Source organism: Pseudonaja textilis, chromosome 2, assembly GCF_049901715.1.
Source record: "Pseudonaja textilis isolate UNSWEBS1 chromosome 2, rPseTex1.2, whole genome shotgun sequence".
NCBI lineage: Eukaryota > Metazoa > Chordata > Lepidosauria > Squamata > Elapidae > Pseudonaja > Pseudonaja textilis.
This window is the reverse complement of record NC_141991.1, coordinates 72,225,102-72,244,468: the sequence shown is the minus strand read 5'-3', so window position 1 is coordinate 72,244,468 and position 19,367 is coordinate 72,225,102. Positions and strand designations below refer to the sequence as shown.

Sequence of the window (19,367 nt, the reverse complement as noted above, 5' to 3'; positions counted from 1 at the left end):
TGTACAATATATGTGTATTGAGTTGTCATCCAACATCAAAATTCATCTTCAGTAAAATGGGATCAGTGGCAGATTTGAACCCAGAGTCTCTCTGCATGGTATTTTATAGGCCATTCCGAAGCCTTAATGGCAGGAAAGAGAAAATAGTGCAAGGCATAGTGCACAGTGGACAGACACAGATCAGACTCTTCAGGCCATAGCAGGCAGAGGATGGACCTGCTGATACAAAAACAAAATCCAGATCTTAGGTGAGATAAGCTAGACCTTCCCATAAGAGCTAGGAGGATTTCTGTGTTTTAGAGAAAATGGTTATCTTGTTCAAAATCAGATCTAAGAGAATGTTTGTAGCTCAAGATTGAACTGTGAGGGTGCTTGGTGCTCTCTGAGTGTGGTTGTGTTCTTACAGATGTTTCATTACCTAACTAGGTAGCAACATGATGATCAGTGATGTTGTTACCTAGTTACCTAATGAAACATCTGTAAGAAAACAACCAAGCTAAAGGAGTACCAGGAACGTCACAAAATCAGAACTGGATGCTATTCTATATCTCAAGGTCAGAGAATTGTGTGTCTGTACCAGCTTTGAATGATTCACATACAGTTATGAAGGCTCTATTTCAGAGAATATTCACAAGCAATGTTGCTTTTTTGATAACTGAAACTGGAATAAACCCCTACCCCTCATTTCTGCACTCGTAACTATCACCAATATGATTTAGAATTATGCAAATCAGCTATAAAGAGATTCGTTCCAAATATATAAAACTCCCAATTTTTCATCCTTAAAATCTGTAGCTTTTCAGATATTGCTGGACCAAAAACCTCATCAGCTCCAACCAGGGCTGAGACAGACTGGAAGATCCATACTTCCCTATTCCTGCTTTAAATCATCATCCCACACAATCAGTATGACACAATGTGTAACTCAGTTCAAAGGCAATTAATGTTCATTCAATGATTTTGAGTATGAACGTGCACATCTGCAGGAAGGCTGATATCATCACGCAAATGACACACTGCATTTGACATTAAAACACAAGTAGATAAGGGTGATATACATCTGGAAATCTTATTGTATGCATGTCATTGTTTTGCCATCACTGGGGTTTGGTACAGACGCTTCTGGGAATGTTTGCACTGTTTACAAAAATGCCTGTTTGTGTTATTGGAAGCTCAACCAGTGCTTGTTTTCAAATGGATAATATTTGTGTTTCCTAGATTTAGAATTAGAGTTAGATTAGATTCAGAATTATTCTAGAGGAAAAACACACTTTGCAGGTATCTATCTAAAAATAGTGGTTGCTCAATTTCCCTCCCTCCCCCCTCCCTCCCTCCCTCCCTCCCTTCCTTCCTTCCTTCCTTCTTTGAATGCCTTGGAAGGCTGGAGTGAATTGCATACGAATCAAATAAGCTGGAGTACATTATTAAAAACAAACATGGAGAAAAAGAAAAAAGAGAGGGAGGAAGGAAGAGACTTGTTTACTTATTAAAACTATGCCCTGCTTTTTGTTTGGGCACTGAGGGTGGAATATATAGAATACATTCCCCTCTCCCATTTTTCACACAGCAACAACCCTGTGTGGTGGGTTTGATGACACAAGAATGACTGGCCCGGTTATCCAGTGAGCGTTCTATGGTTGCGAATGGGTCTTCTTGGTTCTCCTTTAACCATTATTCAATGCATGTAGAAAACCTACAATATCCCTGAATCTCAAAGAGTGTACTTGGAAATAAGACCCAGTGAGTTCAAGGGAATCCAGGAAGTTGCATATTCAAAGTCAAACTGTAAATAAGAACAGACTATTTATAGGGTGCCCAATGCATTCATGTTCTTGAATATTCTGATAAATCAGCAGCGTTCAGTAAATTCCCAGAAAGAAAAGCTATGCATGTACATATGAATAATAATATAAACATAAATATACATGCAGCATGTAGTAGGATGGGAGATCACTTTTCCCTGATCAATATGATTAATAAAGAGACTGAGGGGAAAGGTGTCTTCAATAAAACACGGCCCAAAGCAGTGAAAGAGGCAGAACCAACAAGGCAGGAATGCTAGTTGCTGGCCAAGAATGGGTACTAAGGGTAGCACTGAAAGTTTCCCAGGACATTCTCCTTTCTGAGATCTGGAGGGCTCTTTGTTTACTCCTTCAGACCACTCTGTTGCGTTACTTTGCACTGGAAGATAGCAGTGAAACAAAATGATGACGCTTTCTGAGTCCAGGGAGGAAGTTTTGGTCAGGAAAGGGGATTTCCAGAACATTGAGCTCTCTACTGTCTATGCAAATCATATACTCAGGGTTAAACTGAGTACATTTGAGCAAGCCAGAATCTTTTTCACAGTCAAAGGTGGCCCTGCACCACTGGAGAGTGAAAAGGACCTCAAAGAACAAAGGGGGAACCAGGGAAGGTGACATCGAGAAATTGTACAAGGATCAAACAGAATGGGAAAGCTCTTCTGGATCATTAGAAGATGCAGAGCAATACCTGCCCCAGATTAGTTGTCTAAGGCAGGATCCCTGATCATGATTTCCAGCACATTCTTGAATTATCTTACAATCATTGTGGTCCTGCAATAAGAGCAGCGAGGACAAGTTTTGAATCACCTCAGCGATGCCTGGTTGGTTGACATTCAAAGACACCCAGTGGGAAATTGGCCTGTATCTGAAAATCACACAGTAACTCATCATCAATCTAAGTCATGCCTCAGGAAGAAAAGAAGCATTGATTTAATCCTTTGCTCTGAAACTAATCTAGTTGTTTATGCCATTATCTGAAGATCAAGGAATCAATGCTCAACCTTACTTCTACATCATGGGTAGTCAAAAATAGAAACACCTTTATTCCCTGAAAGTACCTAGGCCACATCCAGCTTTAAAACAAACACTATGTGATTTTTATAGAAGTAGTACAAACTGGAATACAAAAATAATGCAAACTAAACTAACTTGAGACATTGCAGAAGGAGAATTTCAATATTTCAATTTGGTGTAGTGTTAAGTTACCAGGCTAGAAACTAAGAGACCCTAAGATCTGGTCATAAAATCCACTCTGGGGACCTTGCATCAGATATTCTCTCTCTAAAAGCAGATAATGGCAAACCACTTTCTTGCCAGAGACCTGTCCTGGCAGTTGCCACTTGAAGGCATAAAATTATTTTATACATTAACAGAGAGTAAACATATCAATTATGTTTTAAGTCTAACTGAATTTAAACTGTAAATCAAATTAAATGTAGCTATTGTCCTGATCCCCCTACTCTTTTGAATGTGGCCTCAAAGGCCACATATGGCAAAACGGCCAGAAAACTAATCCTCTTTTTTAATCCTTGTGGGAATATTGTTGACACTTAAGTTATTTCAATTCTACACTTATTTAGCTGAGAGAAAGGGTTATAATTTTGTGTATGTATGTGTAAAAGTACACTACTAATTAAATCCCAAGCAGCAGGTCTTCTGCTTATGTTAAGATTAGATAAGTGATGTTTAAAGCATATAAAAATATTTAAGTAGTAGTTAAGGGCCAGAGGAAGAAAAACAAGAGAAGAAAGGGGAAAATGTAGGAGAGGAGAGCAACCTGAATGTTTTCTCTTAAAATGTACATTTTTATTTTATATATATTTTTGTTTTATTTTCATTACTGTATCTCGTCGTTTGAATTTTTAACTAATAATATTAATATTAACATGTTTCTTATAACATTAATATTAACAACAAAAGATCAATAACAAGATCAATAACAAGTTGAATTAAGGATTATAATGTATGTATTTTTATGTTATATATGTATTTCCCTTTCTTTTTTCTTTTCTCTACTTAATTATTAATAAAACAATTAAAGGGAAGCAACAAAAAGATTAGTTAAATTATGAGTTAATAAGAATTGATTTTTTTCTGTTGATAAACTATTGAGGGACTGTTCTGAATGTATAGAGTCTCCTGCTTGAGCAGGAAGGATTGGACTAGAAGATCTCCCAACTCTATTATTCTGTTAATTCTGAGCTCAGCCCTTGAGAAATGCATCAATGGACACCATATTTGGCCTCCTGCCAGTTTCTTTACTGAGAAAGGCCTAATTCTGAATTCTGAATCTAGATCATTCCAAAGGACCATTCGCCAAGTAAATAATCTGACTTGACAGATCAGTTCATCCAGGAGTCAATCCTCCAAATGATCTTTTAGCCTTTGTTTTTATCTCGGTATGAAAGATGGAGCCCTCTGGGTCCAACAATTACATTCATTGACTGGAATGCCCTTGTCAGGGTGAGCAGGTTCATAGTAAAGCCCTGAGGCAGGTTAAAAGGCTCGAATGCTTCTTAAATTAGAACGTGGAAAAGCTACTGAAATCTCCCCACCTCCGGCATGACTGGGAGCAAAGAAACCTTTTTCTAGTCAGATTCCACAGCAATCTTTGTTCTGAGCCCTCATCCTCTATCTACAAAGATTTTCTGATGACTTTCCTGTATTTCCCCATTCCCAAATGAGGGCAGAGACGAAGAATGGCAACAGATTGATGCTGGTGAAATGAACTGTAAATAGCTGTGGAAATAGGCAGAATGGTTTCATAGGGAATTACAGCACACAAACTTGTGTGTGTGTGTGTATGTGTATGTGTATTCTTTAGAACTTATTCCAAAGATAAGAATTTATACAGACAGTAGTCTCATTTTGTGATTAGTGAATCAGAAACTCTTCACCACCTATGTAGGTAATTAAAATACATATTTTAACATGCTATTTTAGGTAACCAAGAAAAATGCTCCAGACTACGATTTGTATGTTCTTTGGCTTTTTGCTGAGATAAGTTGAGAAACTAATTGAGTTCATGAGGCGACAAATTGGGTCTGCTGAAATGTTTATTAGGATTATGTGGGGATGCACTGTTATTTTTAGATAGGGGTGGTTGTCAGGCAGTTTGTAGATAGATGTAGTCTGTTGTAAAAAAGTTTTCCATTCTGTTACTATTTAATTTTTCAATATTAAGGAACATATGTCCTTTAGGCTTTGCTTCCTGTTAGATAAAATCAGATCTTTTTCTATTAATTAAACTAAAATTATTTTCAGATATGTGTGTTAAAAATCTGTTAGCAACTTGGTCAATGGCATTAGAGATTTTTTTTTAAATCATTTTCTTTTCTTGGGGTACCTAAGGCACTACACCTCTGAGTCAGTTTGAGAAAAAGGACAGAGGGAAATTCTTTTATGAAAGAGCTTCCTTTTTCTTCCTTTCTTGCATTCTCCTACTCCAGCATAATTCTTATGAGGAACAAATAGGTGTGAATCAATATAACAAAAAAAAAATCCATTCATTACTCAAGGGACGTGGGGCAATGTTTTCTTTTCTGCAAAATCAATGCATGTGTTTAACAGAGTTCTTGGAAGCAGTAAGCAGTAGTTGTAGCCATTTATAATTTGATGTTGCAATGCAGTTTGAAATGTTCTCTGGAATATGTAGTTGAGAGATTTGTGAGAGAGATTTGTGAAACAAATCAGATTTCTTCATATTTCTGATGATGAGTCTCATTTAATTCAGAGGGATTCCTCCCTTCTTCCCTCTCCTTATAATTCACTTTAATCTGAATTAGTAAAATTCCTTGGATGTATAACTAGATTGAGATGGTGTGTAGATTTCATAAAGAAAAAAAAAAGTCTTGACTTAGGATACTTCAGAAAATGGGAGACCAAAAAAACCCTTATGCTTCAGAGCAGATTCCAGTGTGACTTCCCCCACTTATTCATTAGATGTGCATTTTCAATGTTCATCAGTGCGTTCTCATGGTTTTTTTCTCATGAGAAATTTGGTGTTGCAATAGAAAGAAATAGCATTAGTTAAGACAAGTAAATTACCCTTCCCAAATCCATTTTCCCAAGGAAAATAAACTGTGAGCTCCACTACAAAACTTTTAGACACAAAGAATGTCAATCAAGTCTCTATGAGATAACATCTGTGCTGGGAAGTAAGGCTGCTGGAAGATAATAGCTGAAGATACTAACACCTCAACAATAATATTGTTAAAGCCCTTATAATACCACTTTTGTTACCTCATCGTCTTTACCAAATTAGCATGCAATCAAATTTATGACTATATATCCGACTATATATCTGTTTTGCTGAACCAATTATAAGTCATTTCCACATATAATAAGGTTGCCCTCTTTAGGTTAGTCTCTGCTGCCTTTCAACACCATAATAATGCATGAACAAATGTGTCTGATCCTTGTTACTAAAGAACTCCCTAGAGAAATTTCTCCTGCTCTATACAGGTAGTCCTTGACTTACGACCACAATTGAGCCCAGAATTTATGTTGCTAAGTGAGAAATTTGTTCAGTGAGGTTTGTCCCATTTTATGACTTTTCTTGCCACAGTTGTTAAGTGAATCATTGCAGTTGTTAAATTGGTCACATGGTTGTAAAATGAATCTGGCTTCCCCACTGACTTTGCTTGTCAGAAGGTCGCAAAAGGTGATCTCCGGACACTGAAACCATCATAAATATGAACAAGTTGTCAAGCATCTAAATCACATGACCATGGGGGATGCTGCAATAGTCATAAGTGTAAAAAAATGGTCATAAGTCACTTTTTTCAGTGCCATTGGACTTTGAACAGTCACTAAATGAACTGTTGTAAGTCAAGGACTACCAATATACATGAATGAATGAACGATGGAATGTGAAATCTGAAAAGAAACAGTGATCTGAGGTAATGCTGTGTATGGGCATTGCAAATATTTCAATAATATCTATCCTGAAGTTTTTTTGAAAATTTCCAGCAATTTAATAAGATGTCCTGTTTAGTCAACATCCCAATTATACTTGGCTTTGGATTCTGCCCCCCCCAAATAATTGTTCTTATATCTTGTATTTTGATTTTTGTTTTTGGTGTTTCTTTTTGGCTGATATTTGTGTGTGTTTAGAATCTAGCACCAAACATTTCCATATATATTTCCTTATCCTTTTCTCTCTTTAGTCCCCATCCTCCTCAAAAATATAAGTAATTTTTTTAGTTCATTTGAAGGGAGAGTAATAAAAATAGAAATGTAGTACTAGCTTCTATTGTATAGAAACAAAGCAAAAATGTCTACAAAAGTACAACATGAAGCTGAAAGCCAGTTTTTTTTCAGGAATCAGACAGTGGTAAAAGAGGATGTGAAATACTGTTGTTATTAGGCTAAACAAATAAGTGCCAGACATCTGGATTCAATCTCTGTTAGACTTGTTATTATTTGGGTTGTATTTTTTTTCCCAAAAATCGCAATTTTTGAAACAAAATTTTGTTTTTCCTGGACATTTCACTGGCCTGAGACAAAACCATGCAATATAGCTAGCTGTATGCATCTCTTAGCTTCTGATCTTTAGCAAGTGTAGTTTTTCCTGTGGAAATCACTTAGAGTATTACTTTGTTTCCTCATAACTAGACTTCTTCCTTCCTTCCTTTCTCTTTTTTGGAGCCAGCACCTCTTCTAAACATCAAGACATTAATTTTTGTTGCTTCCATCCTCTTCTACAATCCTTGGTCAGGCTACCATGAGCTAAGGAAGATGCCTTTCTGTATTTTAGGGTTGGCAATATGCCCCTTGGGGGCTTCAGGAAAAGCAAAAAATACTCAGATATCACCCCTTAAAGTAATTAATTCCAACCTTAGGTATTTCAGAATAGTTATTATGCCCACCCACAAAAGAGGATAAAAATGGATAATGTTTAACATAATGCAACTGTACAATCTTTTGTACAAACTGTACAATCTGAGCCCACTGTAAGTACATAGCCAAAAAGGTATTAAGAGTTGTTAACCTAATCCTGCATAGCTTTTTCTTCGGTAATATCACACTACTAACTAGAGCATACAAAACATTTGCTAGACCAATAGTCGAATACAGCTCATCAGTCTGAAAACCGCATTACGTATCTGATATTAATACAATTGAGAAAGTCCAGAAATATTTCATAAGAAGAGTTCTCCACTCCTCTACTCGTTGCAGAATACCTTATGCCACCAGGCTTGAAATTTTAGATCTAGACAACCTAGAACTACGCCGTCTTCGGTCTGATCTAAGTATAGTATATAAAATCATACATTGCAATGTCCTACCTGTCAATGAATACTTCAGCTTCATATAACAACACAAGAGCAAGCAATAGATACAACTCAAGGTTAATCACACCAAACTTGATTGCAGGAAATACAACTTCAGCAACAGAGTGGTCAATGTCTGGAATACTCTACCTGACTCTGTGGTTTCTTCCCCAAACCCCAAAAACTTTAACCTTAGACTGTCTGACCTCACCCCTTTTCTAAGAGGTCTGTAGGAGGCGTGTGCATAAGCGCACCAACATGCCTACCATCCCTGTCCTGTTGTTGTTTTTTCCTTGTACAGTATGTATCCATTTCATGTATTCATAACTATGTTTATACTTATAACTGTTATTTTATAATTGCTTGACAAAATAAAATAAAAAATCATTCATTTCCAAATAATCAAGCATAGAATATCATATTATAATTCTTTCCATTGTAATTGCTTATAACATATCTTTACATTTTATTATTTTAACTATTATATTTATATTATATTATGTTATATTTCTCTAATTTCTTGTCTAACCATTGATAAAATAAACCCCATATTTTATAATATTCTTTTCCTTTTTGCTCTCTAATGGCAAATGTCAATCTACTCTATAGTGTGTGGATGGATGGATGGATGGATGGATAGATTGATAGATTGATTGATAGAGATACAGACAAATGCTATAGAGATACCATGTTTCTCATATAATAAGGCCGGGTCTTATTTTTTTTTGAGTCCCGAAAAAATGGCTAGGCCGTCTTTTCAGGGGTGACTTAATTTCCCCCCCCCCTTGCATCTTTGGGCGGGTGGGCAGCGACAGCTTGGATGTTGACCTCGGCGCTTGTGGGGCACTTCATATCAGGGTCAACGCAGGCAGCACCATATCCGGGTGTGCAACAAAAGTACTTCCTAATGGCAAGCCCCCCCCACCATTCCCCCCATTTCGCATGTTTTAATATAGGCCTTAATTTGGGGGGAGGGGCTTAATTTCATTTCATGCCTATAAAACATGCTGGGACTTCCTATTGGGGGAGGCCGTTATTGTTGGAGAAACAGGGTAGATAGAAATAGATTGACAGATACAGATATATTGATACACACAGATAGATAGATGATCGTCCAGAAACAATGAATATATCATGACTGAAACAGGATGTGTGCAACTTTAGTGGGAAAGATGTGATCAAATTATTTATGTGCCTAATCAGACTGATTTCTCAGCATTTTCCCTTTTATTTATTTTCCTAGTATGATTTGATTGTTGATTGTAGCCTAGGACTATCATTAAGTGTTGTACATTATGATTCTTGATTCTTTACGAATGTACCTTTTCTTTATGTATACTGAAAGTATTTACACCAAGACAAATTCCTGGTGTGTCCAATCACACTTGGCTAATAAAGTATTCTATTCTATTCTATTCTATTCTATTCTATTCTATTCTATTCTATTCTATTCTATTTTTTCCTCTGAATTAAATTTGGAGTACCAATTTTTCAAGATCAGAGAATATTCTAAAATAAACAATTATTCTTTTAAGAATAAAGGTGGTCTTCTGTGAATTAGGACATTTGTTTACATTTTATGTGATCCTTCTAAAAATATAGTTTTCAACACTTTGACTGAATACTATTTTGAGTTCAAGCATGCAATGTTTGTGCACACAGCCTGTTTAATTGAGTGTGGAAAATAACTTAGCTCTTGGATCCTTTTTTGCGGGGGTGGGGAGTGGGGGACGGAAATCTTTAAGGAATACAGAAATAGATCCTTGGCCTGAGCTAAGTCATCTAGCAATTTTGAATATGTCAGAATAATTCTCAGAAGTGAATAGTAACTCCTCAATGTCCATTTGGAGTAATGATAGTAGATATAAATCTAATCTGCATATATTACACATTGTATACGTTCTTGGAGTGGGGTGTGTGTGTAAAGGAATGTGTTAGAAGGTGTATACCTGATATCAGAGATCAGCTAAAAGGAAAAGTGACTAGAGAAATATAAAATTGGAATAGATCTCCTATTATTGTACTAGGTAATTTTAACTTTAATTGAACTTCAGAATCAAGCTGAATCACAAAAATAAAGATTCATTTTTCTTTCACTTTATTTCATTAAGCCTCCACAGAACACGAACATTGTGTTTCCATGTTAGGCGCAATGAATTAGGACCTGGAATATCCAGGTTCAAATCTCCATTCAACCTTAGACATTGGTCTTGTTCAATGTTTGAATTCAAAAAACAAATAGAACCCAAAACCCATGTGTTGGATTAATGCAAAATATGACCGAGGCCACCATCTTTCAAATGTAATATTTCAAATTCCCTCAGATAATTATTTAGAGTATGAATTAGAACAGGTGGGGAAGGATAATATCCCATAATGCATAAGCATAATGTCAGAATTCCAGCAGTTACCCTTATTTAAATCATGAGTCTCAAACCAAACTTCAAAAACTTAAAAAGGATTTATTGGGGGTTAAAATGTCTGGCACTGCCTGGGTGTAGCCAACTCTGGGACACATAATTCATTGTTCCCCAACCCCTGTGTGTATCGTAATTCATATTCTCCAATGAGACTCATCCAAAGCCAAGAGATATCAGTTATGCTCTCCAGTTAGAATTTTGCATGGCAGAAACTTCAGTCACCTAGTTACTATCTTTGAAAACATTTATGGAATGCACTTTCAGTTTGCAAGCTGCAGCACTGCTCCCCCCTCCCTTTCTGTTGGCAACTCTAAAAAGACCATAGAAATATTTTATGAGTTGACACATAGCACATTGGTGGTAGCATTCGTGTGTCCCCCTACTCACTGTTTAAGGATATTGGGATAAATAGAAACTAGGTTGGAGGCAAGGGGCTGAAGACTCTCCTTTGGTAAACCTTACATTAGGTAGAAAAACCAGAACTGTTAAGGTTGTATCCAGCTTTCAAAACTTTGTGTGACTTCCAGAGCCCCTTGTTTTCCAATGATGCCAGGCCCTTATTTTTACCGTGACAGGAGGGAAATCAATTGCTTGTATTTATTCTGGTTTAGTTTACCTGTTTTACCTATCCCTTACAAAGGGTCAGATACAGCCAGAAGAGTTGTACATCACTAACTTGTATCCCTGATGTTGGTTGGATGTAATGCTGCTTCCCAAAATATAAGAATAAAAATGAAAGTGTGCCTAGTCTAAAGGGCCCAATTTTCAAGATCTTATGTAGGAGTCTTTCTCAAAGCATAGAATATAAACATTTAGCAACATGCTACCATGCTTTGATTAAATGTTCCTTATGAAGAGAATGGTTTAAATAAGATGAAATGCTTCTGGAATTAGAAATTGAACTCAGTAACTCTTTATGCCCTCCCACCAAAATGAATCTACCAGCTAGAATACTTGTTTACACTGTTTGGTTAGCTTTCTGACGAAAAAAAGAAAGCTTCTAAACCACAAAGCCTGAGTAGTGACGGAAGTAAATGTGATAAGTGTGAGAATGGTTGTATTAGGGCCATCATTAGTTTCTGTGGGCTGTTGTTTTTCAGTTGTTCGCTGTGTTTTTGTCTCTCAATGGGCATCATTTTGCCAGGATAGTCTCTGCACTGAGTTCTTATAACGTTATGTTTGTGTCATCAAGAATAATCCCTCATCAGCTTCTGTTGTGTCATCTCTTTGTTTATTGCGTTCATTGGGGTCTTTTTTCCTCTGGACTTCCCCTGTTGTTGTTTTCTTCTTAGCATTTGCTGTGCTTTGTTGCAGAATCTGCACTTGCCTTCTAATGGGAAAGTTTACCAATGCATGAGGTTTGTTTTTTGAGGCTGGCTTGTTGCAGAGTTTGATTACATTTGGGCTGAAAGGGAGTGTTTGGCCCCTGGTCAGCCAGCAGTCCACCATACATAAGGATTAGAACATCCCAATCCCTAACCCATCATTTCAACTATTAAGCCCCACTGGTTTTCACTTCTCTTTATTTTATGGATTAACATATTTAGTGAGACATAAATGTAAAACTTTATATAACAATAAATGAAAAATGTGGGATGTAATGATAGTTCAATATAAATGTCACTATCTGGCTTCCTCTAGATCAGGGGTGTCAAACTCATGTCATCACAGAGTTGTCACATGACATCAGGACTTTTTCTCCCATCACTAAACCGGGCATGGGCATGGCCAGTATGTGACACATCCGGCCCGCGGACCAAGAGTTTGACAGCCCTGCTCAAATTCAGTATGTTAGGACTATATCTTACAAAATTCTAGCCAACATGGAACGTCTAAGATACCCACTCAGTGAAGGGTGAAATAATCTTAAAACCTTTTAATTACAAGCTGATATAAGAGCAAATATTCACTGAGGTTAATTGAAGTGCCTGGTATCTTCACATCTGCCTATTTACCTATCCATCCGTATAGTCATCCTTCTATCTATCCCTCCCTTTTCATCATTTCAGATTCAGCCTGTTTAGCTAAATAACACTATTAACAGTTTGCAAAATAACAAGGTGCAATCGATTCTTTAATTTTTTATTTTAACCGTGGTAGTTTAAATGTCCATGATTGGAATTAATGCTTCTGCTTCAAGCCATTTGTGAAAGATAGCACTGCAACAAATCTGCTAAGTTAACATAAGGATATTTGCAAAAAGCAGCACACTCAACATGAGTGGGATAGCTGTATACATCATTGCCTAGTCCTCATATGTGGTGTCATCAAATTTCACGTGTACTGTATATAGCAGACAAAACAGCTTTTCTTTTCTGCAAGTTCCTTAAATGTTTTTAAATGATTAAAATTTATTTTTATTTCTATTATCATTTCCAGAAAGTGATATAATTCAGCTATAGTCATTCAAGGCTCGGGCAGTGAAGTTTTAACACCTACCCCAATTAAATGAGATTCTTGTTTGGATTACTCTCAGAAAGTTCCTTAGCCTGGTTCACATTAAGTGATCTTTTTAGTAGTATGGTGTGCTTGATGGTTATATTCTAAAAGTAAACATCTGTGGTGATACATTAGAAGAAAAAACAAAAGCAAATGAAGCAATCCAAAGGTCCATTAGGCTTCCCAACACTCTCCCAGTACTCAGAATGAACAGTCCATTCCCAGTACACTAGTAAATTATTCTTATCAGACTGTCCCATTATTTTCATTGTAGGCTGTATGGCCCATTCTTCCATTTGCTACTTCCTCTATGACTCTTCTATCAAACTCCTTAGGTTTTCTTTTTGGAGGGCGAGAGCTCTTTCCTAATTTAAGAAAACTTGTGTAGCTCATTTTAATAATTAATATTCAGCTTGCCTGCCCCCTAAAGATGGGATCAAAACAAACGTTGATGCTTCTGATATGAGGAAACTGCTATCAAGTATCAACAGTTGCTGGTTTGCCTTCCAGTTTGAGTTCCTTTGGCAACAGACAGAAATCCGCGATCGTGCGTGGTTTCGGTCTGGGCTCGCTGCTGGAGCGACCCGAGCCAGCTGGTTTCTGGGCTAAGCCACCCATAGAGGTGGTGAAGAGGGGGGAGACTGCCAGCAGGGTTGAGGAGAGCCGCATCTCTCCTCCTCAGCTGGCCATTACTCCCTTTCCCGAAGGCGGTTGCAGCGGTGGTCAGAAATGGCCACCTCAAAGAAGAACTCGACCGGAAAAGAATGTGCAGGAGGAAGATAAGAAGAGAAAGTTTTGGCTGACCAGGTTAAATTGCAAAAGCAACAACTAAGGTACCCTGGAATTTAAATTTACAAAAAAATAACATTGCTCCCAAAGAAGAGTCGGAAGCAGCGAAGGAAAGTGAAAAGGGAAAGGTTTGGGTTTTTTTTTTTCTTCTCTTCCTTTCCCTATACTGACAACTAAGAGACTTAAATAAGAAATCGGAAAAATCTGCTTTGACATCAACAGGCAATTAAGCTGAAAATAAAACAAAATGTCAAAGGGATAATAAAGATTTCTGGACACTAGAATTTTTTTTCATAAGCAGGAAGGGAGAGAAAAAGAATAAAGGGGCAGGATCTGGAAAGAGGGAGGAACCTGCCTGAAATTAAAAAGAATCTACAGTAAAACTTCAACAAAACTTCTAAAAGATACATTTTAACTGAAACTTTGTAACTAAAGAGTAGAACCCCAGGAAGAAAAAGTGAAAAAAAGAAAAAGAAACAGCTTGCGTGTATTTGGATTACTTGGTGATCTTTGGATTCTTGGTTATTGCATTCAAATGACTAAAATTAATCGGGTGGTTGTTTAAAAATTTATACAATGGCACCACTTCTGGATGAATTGAAAATGGAACTTAAAAAGTATAAAGAAGATGCACAAGAAGGGAGAGGTTCTTTTGGCTTCGTTTTTCAATTCTTAGAAATGGAGATTTGGAACTATGAGAAACAACAAGAAACATCTGCAAAACAAGAAGACTGGGACAAAGAAGAAGCCATCTTTAATGAACAAGTAATTCTATGTGGGGAAGAAAAAGGAAAGGGGGAAAGAGAATGGAGAATTTAAGACTTAAAAAAACAACCAAAGAAAAGAAAAATAATTCGAAAAATAAGTATAATACTGGAAAGCAACAGAAGAGGGGAATACAGAAGAGAGAAATAGAGGTAGAGAGAGAAGGGGGTAAAAAGGGGAGAGAAGAAGAGAGGGAAGAAGGAAAGGAAAAGAAGTTACAAAGGACCGGAACAAGATATAGAGAAACAGGACCTATTTAGAGATAATGGGTGAAAATTTAACTGAAAAAGGGATTCTGTAAAGGTACATAAGATTGTATTGTTATATTAGTAATAGAAATAACTTTAGAAAATTGGAAACAATGTATGATTAAAATGAGGGATAAAATAGTTAGTGTAATTTAGTGAAATGTTTGTTAATAAAATAAGTGAAATAAAATAAATGAGAAAATTGAATTTGGAAGGGACGGGAACATTGTAATTAGTTAATGTTTTATAAAATATAAGTGAAGGGGGGGGAATTAATTATGGAAAGTTTATAATTGTTCCCATAGAAGTATGATATTTAATTGAAAAGTAATGTTAAAGAAGTTAAGATTTTAATGAATATTAACATTAATGATAGAATTGAATTGGAATGGAATGTGTTGTTTTAACTACATAAATTTATAATTCTTTTCCTTTTTTAAAGAATATAGTGTGTATTTTAAGAATGTACCAAGCAGAATCCGAATGGAAGTTATGTATTATACTGAATGTTATAACTTTAGGGTATATATTGAAGCCTAAATAAGAGTTAAATGGATAAACTTAAAAGATATAAAGGTGTCATACTCCAATCAGTAACTACAGGAGAAACTTTGTTTAATGAGAAAAGATAATAGATAATTGAAACAGGACGGACAAAAAAATATAAATATAATGATTTGAATTGAGACGAGAAAATTAAAATAAAATTGAGAAAATTAAAAGAGGGGAGAAGCTATGCAGAAAATATAGAACAGTAATAAGATATGGAATAGAACATAAAAATGAGCATGAAATTGAATTTGTGTCTGTACAAAGAAATGTAACCCAGGATTACGCTACTTTCAAAAAAGATGTTTTATTTGTTTTTATTTTTTGTGAAAACTCAAATAAAATTTACAAAAAAAAAAAAAAAACAGTTGCTGGTTACTTCATAATAGTCCTATGAACAGTAATACTATTCTATGTAAATACAGATCACCATATCCTCCCAGGGACTATTGTTATTAAGGTTTCAGATAGGGAAAATGAGTTTGAAGCATTGATCATACCTACTCCAGGTTTCCCAATCCCAATGTGTTTATAGATTTCATGAGATCTGCTAATCCTTATTCTTTATAGATTGTTATATTGTTATATTCAGTGAAATAAGTTTTCAAGGAAAGATTGAATTCTTCCATAAGAATCCACATAAGACTTATATACCACCCCATAGTGCTTTACAGTCCTCTCTAAGTGGTTTATAGAGTCAGCATATTGGCCCAACAATCAATCTTGAGCTGGTTAGAATCGAACTGCTGGCAGTTGGCAGAATTAGTCTGCAATACTGAATTCTAACCACTGCACCACCACAGCTCCTATATCAGTAAGATTAGCTGTTATTATTTCACATCACAAGTGCTTAAAATGTTATTTTTAAATCTATTCTGGATATTTTAATGTTAAATTTATATATCAAACTTCTTAAATGCCCTCACAAAGGAGCTGAGTGATGTATTTATTTATATATACCAAACTTCTTAACCACCCATAATTAATTGTTTTAATTCTGCTCCATGATTGTTTCATTGTTTCTTAGAGAGGATACCTTTTATTTTGCTGTAAACTCCTGTAAGCTAATTTACTGAATCTGGTTGTATTCAAGTTTCATAAATACATGTGAATTTAATAAAGAAACAAATAGGCAAATCTGATTCCTTTTATGCTGCACTTTGCAAGGTTTCCCAAGCAAGGAAAATGCAGCTATGCCTTCATTTTTTTTTGAAGCTCATCTCTAATTTTGAACTGGGTTGTATTTGCATGTGTTATTGTCAGCACACATGACTATATTTATAAACTGCTGGAAGAGTATGAACATCTTTGTATGCCCAAAACTTTATTGAAAATTAGAAAATATCTTATATCTTGTGTTTCCCTTGTTCCAAAACAAACAAGAACAATTGCATGCCCGGCAACATACATTTTATTACTTTGGTTCACAATATACCTATGAAGGTATGGCTTTTTTAAACAGGTAGACACTGTTCAGCTTTGATAAAATCTGACAGTTCTTCTCCCCGCAACCATTGAACTGATTATCCTTGTGGTCTTTGCTATATGCAATATTAAGCTCTTCTGTGATAACATAGCTATTTTTTCTAACACAATGTGAGACCTCAGTGAATCCAAAATATCCTTGAAGTTTTCAAAGCAACTGTAACTTCTAGGTTGCACATAAGTGAGTAACAACAGCTCAGGTAAGATGGGCTTCTACAGCACTGACTGACTGCTTAATCTTCTCCTCCACAAACAGCTAGCAGTGCTTTGCGGTAATCCCCTGAAGTATCCTTCTGAAATAAGGAAAATCAAGTCACAAAAAATCATCAAGTATGCAAAAATGTAAATGAATTTACTGAGTAACCACTCTACATATCTTAAAACTGGTTTAACAAGCAGCATGTACAGGGCACCATGAGAATTGTAGTTCTGCTGGCAACTCAATTGTACCACCCTTAACCATTAACGTAATTCTTTAAGAAAAAACATAGTGGTTAAACTTACACTAAAACAATACATCCTTAAAATTCAACCTTCTCCTACCTCATGCCCTCCAGGTGTGTAGGATTACTGTTTTCACTTTGCTATTACCTACTACCATTACCAAATACTGAGGTGACCAGATTAGAGTGGGTTCCTTCAACATAGTGCTTTTCAAACTTTGCAACTTTAAGATAGGCGGATTTCAACTCCCAGAATTACTCAGCCAGGATGACAGTTCTGAGAGTTGAAGTCCACATATCTTAAAGTTGCCAGGTTTGAAAAACATTGCTTTAGCATCTTTTTAGAAAGGTATACTAAACATGTTCTCTGCAACAGTATATTCCTAAAGAAGCCTGATTGAGGAACTAGATCTTTGGGTTAAAAACTCCGTACCAATCTGAGAAAGGAAAGGGCGTCCCTCATTATGTCAGCATAGGTAAAGCACGCTGATTGAGCAGCTGCTATTCATATACAGGTAGTCCTCGACTTATGACACAATTGAGCCCAACATTTCTGTTGCTAAGTGAGTTGCCCCATTTTATGACGCTTCTTGCCACAGCTGTTAAGTGAATCACAGCAGCTGTTAAATTAGTCACCCTCTTGTTAAGTGACTCTGGCTTCCCGATTGAATTTGCTTGTCAGAAGGTTGCAAAAGGTGATCACATGACCACGGGACACTGCAACCATCATAAATATGAGTCGGTTGCCAAGCGGCTGAATTTGTTATTAATCACGTGACTATTGGGATGCTACAAATGTGAAAAACAGTCATAAGTCACTTTTTTCAGTGCTATTGTAACTTCAAACAGTCACTAAATGAACTGTTGTTAAGTCCAGGACTACGTGTAGCTGGCTAATAAATGTACCGGTATCAAAAAATATATATACTTTATAGCAGGAGGATCAAATTGGTGGCCTGCAGTCCAGATGCATCACACACAGGCCATACCCACCCCAGCTCCGCGAAAAAAACACATTGGGATACATCACGTAATGACAACATGACGCTGTGAGATTGACATCCCTGCTTTAGAGCATGAACTTGTTCTTACATCAACACAGGTCTCTCTGTGTGTGAGACACACTCTTAACTTAACCCTACAGATTGATCTGTTTTGTTCTTTTCAGCTTACACAGTCTCTTTGTGTACTCTTGAATTTCATACTCACCCAAGCTGCCATGAGACTAATTAGTCATAGGCAAAAAGTGAGGTGAACGATAAAGGTCAAAGCACTTATGACACTAAAATAGGCAAAGTGGTGTTCACAAAACCTGAAAAAGTTTCTTTTACCTCAATCATGTGATATAGAGACTTGTCATACAGCTCCCAAAATTCACGCCGGATGTTGAGCAGATCAGTTTCGCTCCTTGAAACAATGATCCTGATGAGAGTTTGGTCATCTGTGCCAGCACCCTGAAGAGATTAAAAACACACCAGGTGGCTGAGAGGCAGGAAATAGTGGATTTCCACTCACATTATCGCTGCAAAATATTTTGAAGAGATGGCAACAACAACTATAACCTAGCAACAGGATACTTTTGCTCCCACAATTATAAAGTACAAGCAACTGAGTGGAAGCTTCACATCCTGCTTTGCAAAAATATATATCAGCATTGATAAATCTGAGTTCCCTTCTTTGTGGGTGTTGGGTATCTGGCTCCTGCTAGCCTGCTGAATCCTAGTTCTAAAGATGGGATGTCCAAAGGAGAGAGGGTCCCTCATGTCTGCACCTGAGCTCTAGCAAAATTTTCTTAAGGAATTCTCTTATACATAAAGGATAGAGAAGTTAATACATTTCCTAAAATGTCTCTGTATATAGCATCACCTCCCTGTAAATAGGTCATTTCTGGTCTCTTTAAAACCAGAAGACCCAAAATATTTGATCAGTATACTGACTTTTCCTTCCTGGGGCAACAACAACAAGTGGATGTTTGTTTTTACCTTCATGGACTTGTATAGCTTGTCAGCAAAGAAAGCTTGCTTGTTCTTAACACTCCGCACTGCAGAGAAAGAGGGAGAACAAAGATTGTAATGAATGTATTGCTAGGAAATAACCAACAGTTGTCCGCATGCAAAGTATTCTGTCTCACCCACCCCTCGCTCAATAAGTT

General features: G+C 36.5%; 1 protein-coding gene across 4 annotated transcripts in view; it reads right to left on the bottom strand.

Moving 5' to 3' along the window:
• Positions 1–16,675: 16,675 nt before the first annotated feature.
• The window catches only part of ANXA6 (annexin A6), a 48,741-nt gene continuing 46,049 nt past the window's right edge, over positions 16,676–19,367 (bottom strand). For 2 of the 4 annotated variants that reach the window (XM_026696625.2, XM_026696627.2), the window contains 3 exons: positions 19,198–19,256; positions 18,547–18,669; positions 16,676–17,065 (listed from right to left, as the gene is read on the bottom strand). In XM_026696625.2, the coding sequence (XP_026552410.1) occupies positions 17,006–17,065; positions 18,547–18,669; positions 19,198–19,256 (242 nt within the window). In that variant the 3' untranslated portion in view covers positions 16,676–17,005. The remainder of the gene's footprint in view (positions 17,066–18,546; positions 18,670–19,197; positions 19,257–19,367) is intronic. The other 2 variants (XM_026696626.2, XM_087924265.1) reach the window with 1 other exon arrangement.